At 36.9% G+C, this 4,598-nt stretch overlaps 1 protein-coding gene across 1 annotated transcript; it reads right to left on the bottom strand.

The window, feature by feature from the left end:
• Window positions 1-291: 291 nt before the first annotated feature.
• Window positions 292-3,815, bottom strand: LOC149173845 (uncharacterized). The gene is made up of 2 exons (XM_089424753.1): window positions 981-3,815; window positions 292-878 (listed from the first exon to the last, which is right to left on the bottom strand). The coding sequence occupies exons 1-2, from the start codon at window positions 3,715-3,717 to the stop codon at window positions 430-432; spliced, it is 3,186 nt and encodes a 1,061-aa protein (XP_089280879.1). The 5' UTR covers window positions 3,718-3,815; the 3' UTR covers window positions 292-429.
• Between the last annotated feature and the right edge of the window lie 783 nt (window positions 3,816-4,598).

Here is a 4,598-nt window from a genome sequence, read left to right on the forward strand (position 1 = left end):
ATGTTAAAGGTCGTCTGAATTGTCAAAGATGTGTGTTAATTAACTTTTCTTGTTCCTTTAAATTAGATTGTAGTATCATTTTTTATGTTGGTTATGACAAGTTTTAAAAGTGAAAGATAGACTTTTCTACCCTTACTCGTAAAGAGTGGTATAAAAACTAAAAAACATAACAAATACAAAATTCTTCTTGTATTTAATACCAGAAGAGTGTCACACATTCATATAGATGTAAATGATATTGAATATAATTGTTTTTTAAAGATAGAATAATAAATTATAATCATAAACACATTTGCAAAACACTATTGATGAGTAGATATAACTGTATTGTTCACATTTACATGCAATCAATTATAAAACATTTATATACAATCAACAACAAAGATTTATGTACAAAGAAGCATGTAACCACTACTTTGTTACAATAGACTAAGATGTGGAAGAACTTTGACCTTCAGAAATGTTGTTGATAGTAGCACTTGTACTACCCAACAAATGTGTTAGATCTGATTGGAATTTGGGAATGGAAGTAGTGCTCAAAAAAGTGTCTTTGATGTTTTGCAGTGTGCCTAAAATGCCCATCATTGTAGGTCGTCCTTGAGGAGATTCATTTGTGCAAAGCAAACCCACATTTATCAATGCAATGAGACAATTGAGATCTTTATCTTCTTCAATGCATCTACTAGTCCTCGTTAATAGACCCATGTCCACCACTTCTTGTACTCGGCTTGGAAAACTACCACCCACCCATTTTTGCAAGTTCATTCCTTCCACAAACATGTCATGGGTGGGCTTCTTTCTAGTGAGCATTTCCAATAGCACTATTCCATAGCTATAAACATCACCTTTTGTTGTAACTTGTCCTCCCACTCCATATTCTGCATTCATAGATCCTCATCTTAAATTTTTTAATTCAAAATGTTAAGTAAACATAAGAAAATCATAACATTGCTTAAGATGGAATATAGTTTAAATAATACCTGGAGGAATGTACCCTGTAGATCCTTTGAGTGCATTTGTGGAAGTGAGAGCTCCATCTTCATTATTTGCAAAACATATAGTAGCAATGCCAAAGTCTATTAAATATGCAGTCATATCTTCACCCAACAACACATTGTTGGGTTTCAAATCACAATGAATCACTTGCACAAAACAATGGTGATGGAGATATGTCATGCCTTGGGCAATGTCTATTGCTATATTCAACCTTTGAATCAAATTCAAACAACTTTGTTCTCCATCATCGGGATATAACCATTTTTCTAGGCTTCCTTTTGGCATTAATGGAAATATCAAAGCTTTGATTTGGAGATCTGAATAGCAAGTTATGACCCGAATCAAATTCCGGTGTCTAACTCTACCCAAAACTTTGCATTCTCTATCAAAACTCTTTTGAGCCCCTTCATTTTGTAGATTGAGAAGCTTGACAGCAACCATTGTGTCGTCATTCAAAATCCCTTTGTACACTTTTCCAAAACTACCAATTCCCAACAAGTTTGCATCACTAAATTCATTTGTTGCAATGACAAGCTCTGCATAGGAGATTCTTCGATGCCCCACATTTAATGATGGACCAGTCTCTCTCTGAATATTTCTCCTACAATTCTTTCTCCACAATATTGCAAGAAACAAACACAATACAACAATTGCTACAACAACAACCGGTATGATAACTCTTTTGAGATTCAAAACACTTTTATGTTTATAAGCATAGCACGGTGGTAGATTTACCCAAGGTCCACATAGACCAATATTTCCCATAAATGCTGTGGCACCAATCTTTTTGAAAACTCCTTCTTTAGGGACTTCCCCTGACAACTTGTTAAAAGAAAAATTCAAGTGATGGAGCATTGTAAGATTTGATAGTGATATAGGTATTCCACCTGACAAATTGTTGGAGGAGAGATCTAGGTCTTGAAGACTTAGAAGTTCACTGATTGACACTGGAATTGGACCTTCAAGTGCATTGTAAGAAAGATTCAGATATGCTACTTCTTTGCAGCTTCCGATGATACTTGGAATGTGGCTAGTTATTTGATTTGCCGAAATATCTATGGCTTGAAGCTTATCGAACTTTCCTAGTTCTAAAGGTACATGGCCACTTAATAAGTTGTTTGACAAGTTGAAATATAATGCTAAATTTGCAAGGCCTGCAAGCTCTTCAGGTATGTGCCCACTAAGCTTGTTGTATGATAGATCTAGCAGTAGTAAGTTCACACATTTCCCTAAACTTGCAGGTATGTTTCCTGATAACTGGTTATGATTAAGATCTAAATATCTTAATTGTTGGAGGTTAGCCATAGAATCAGGGATTTTTCCAGACAAATTATTTCCAAAAATATATAAGAGACCTAAACCCTTTAGCTGCCCAATTTCCATTGGGATGTTCCCTTGTAAATTATTGGAATCCATATATAACCTCTCCAACTTGTTAAGCATACTAACTGAAGATGGGATTGACCCTGTAAAAAAATTATATTCTAAACGAAGGAATGTTAAGCTACTTAAATTTCCAATAGCAGGAGGTATTTCTCCAGCTAATTCGTTGAAACCCAAGCTTAAGTGGTAGAGTTTTGTAGACAGGTGGCCTATAGAAAACGGCAATTGCCCATTGAAGTTATTCTCAGTTAAGTCTACTAGTCGTAGATCGGAGCAGTTACTAAGAGCAGTAAGAATGGGGCATCTCGTGGCGTTGCCGCTAATAAGGTAATTGCCGCCCAAGAAAAGCCGCTGGAGATGTGTCAATTTACCCAACTCCATAGACACTATTCCGCTGAGCTGGTTCATTCCTAAGTCAATTACTTGAAACTTGGTACAATTGAAGAGGGATGAAGGAACGCTGCCACTTAGCTGATTAGCAGACAGATAGAGCTCCTTTAACTGGGCGGTCTTGGTACACAACTCCGACGGAATGTGGCCAACTAATTGGTTAAAAGCTATACTCCATTTTTGAAGATTGGTGCAGTTGGACAACGAAGACGGAATGCGTCCCGTCAGATGGTTCCCAAACAGCCCAAGAAGCCTGAGCTGGCTTAACATACCCAGTTCGGAAGGAACACTGCCGTGAAGGTTGTTGGTAGACAAATCTAAGTACCGCAAAAAGGATATGTTTCCCAAGCAGTTCGGGATGGTTCCCATCAAATTGTTTTCCCAGAAGTTTATGGATACTAGGTTGGGGAGAACACATAGTTGTGGGGGAATGTGTCCTGTGAGATTGTTATGGGAGAGAGTCAAGTTCCGTAAACTGTGGCAGCTACCGAGAGTGGGCGGAATGGAACCCTGGAGTTGATTGAAAGACAGGCGAAGCATCTTTAAGCGAAAGAGGTTTCCCAATTGATAGGGAATGTGGCCGTGCAAACTGTTATTGTGAAGATCGAGTACTGTAAGAAAGGAGAGATTGGCGAGAAGGGGAGAGATTGTACCTTGTAATGCCATGCTTGAAACATTGAGGGAAACGACTCTCTGCCTGCGCCTGCTGCATATGATACCCGTCCACTCGCAGAACGAAACATTTGGCATCCAAGACGTGGCTAAGGAGTGGGAGGGATCATATGTGATTGCAGACTTGAATGCAAGCAGAGCGTGTTGATCGGAAGCATTGGTGAGACGAGGAGGATGGTGAGGGAAATGGGCGATGGGTGTGGAAAAGACAAAAGGAGGATTGAGAAAGAGAATGAAAGAAAGGGTGGCGAGGAGAAGCATTCTGGTAATCTGCATCTCTTGCGTGACAGAAAGAATGGTTTCTGATGAGAAAATGGAGTTTGGTAATGTAGTAGCTATATAGCTGCTGCTGCATTGAGTGAAGAGACTCAAATTAAGAATGGCAAGAATCTTTTCGAGATGTTCCGGTGGGTTAATTTTCCGAAAAGAAGACCGCACTTACATAAATTAAGGCCAAAATTTGAAGTTTGACCTTTCGACAGAAAAGAATATCACGTTTCAATAAAATTATCATGAGTTGCATACCCCGTGGCGTAAGGCAAATTAAAGGTTTCTTCTATTTGAAGTTTGAATAAATTGAACGATGATGTTTTACTTTTACCGTAAAACAAGGGAAGGAATACGGCATCTGCACTCCATAAAAATCAATTAAAAGTCTATATTACTTAAAACGTTAAAGTAAATATTACTTCAATGTACGGCAAAATAAATTGAAAAAAATGTAACACACCCTAAAATAAATAGAAAAGGTCCATAAAATTAATCATAAATCTTTCTCCTTGCCTCTCATAAATCTTTCTCCTTGCCTCTCAATAAACGAAAGTAAAATGTCCATCCAATTAATAAAAAATCTAACACACCCTAAAATAAATAACTAAACGAAAGTAAAATTAATCATAAAAATTTCTCACTTGCCTAAAATAAATAACTAAAGTCTATAAAATTAATCAAAAAATCTCCTTCTCCTTACACATAAAATTAACTAAACGAAAGTAAAAATCCAATTAATAAAAAATCTAACACACCCTAAAATAAATAACTAAAGGTCTATAAAATTAATCATAAATATTTCTCCTTGCCTCTCAGTAAACGAAAGTCCATCCAATTAATAAAAAATCTTTCTCCTTATCATTTGGTGACGAAATGCCTTCTTTTAA

Source organism: Pinus tabuliformis, chromosome 4_2 (assembly GCF_031772625.1).
Source record: "Pinus tabuliformis cultivar Carrire ecotype Pingquan chromosome 4_2, CPIR1, whole genome shotgun sequence".
NCBI classification, from domain to species: Eukaryota; Viridiplantae; Streptophyta; class Pinopsida; order Pinales; family Pinaceae; genus Pinus; species Pinus tabuliformis.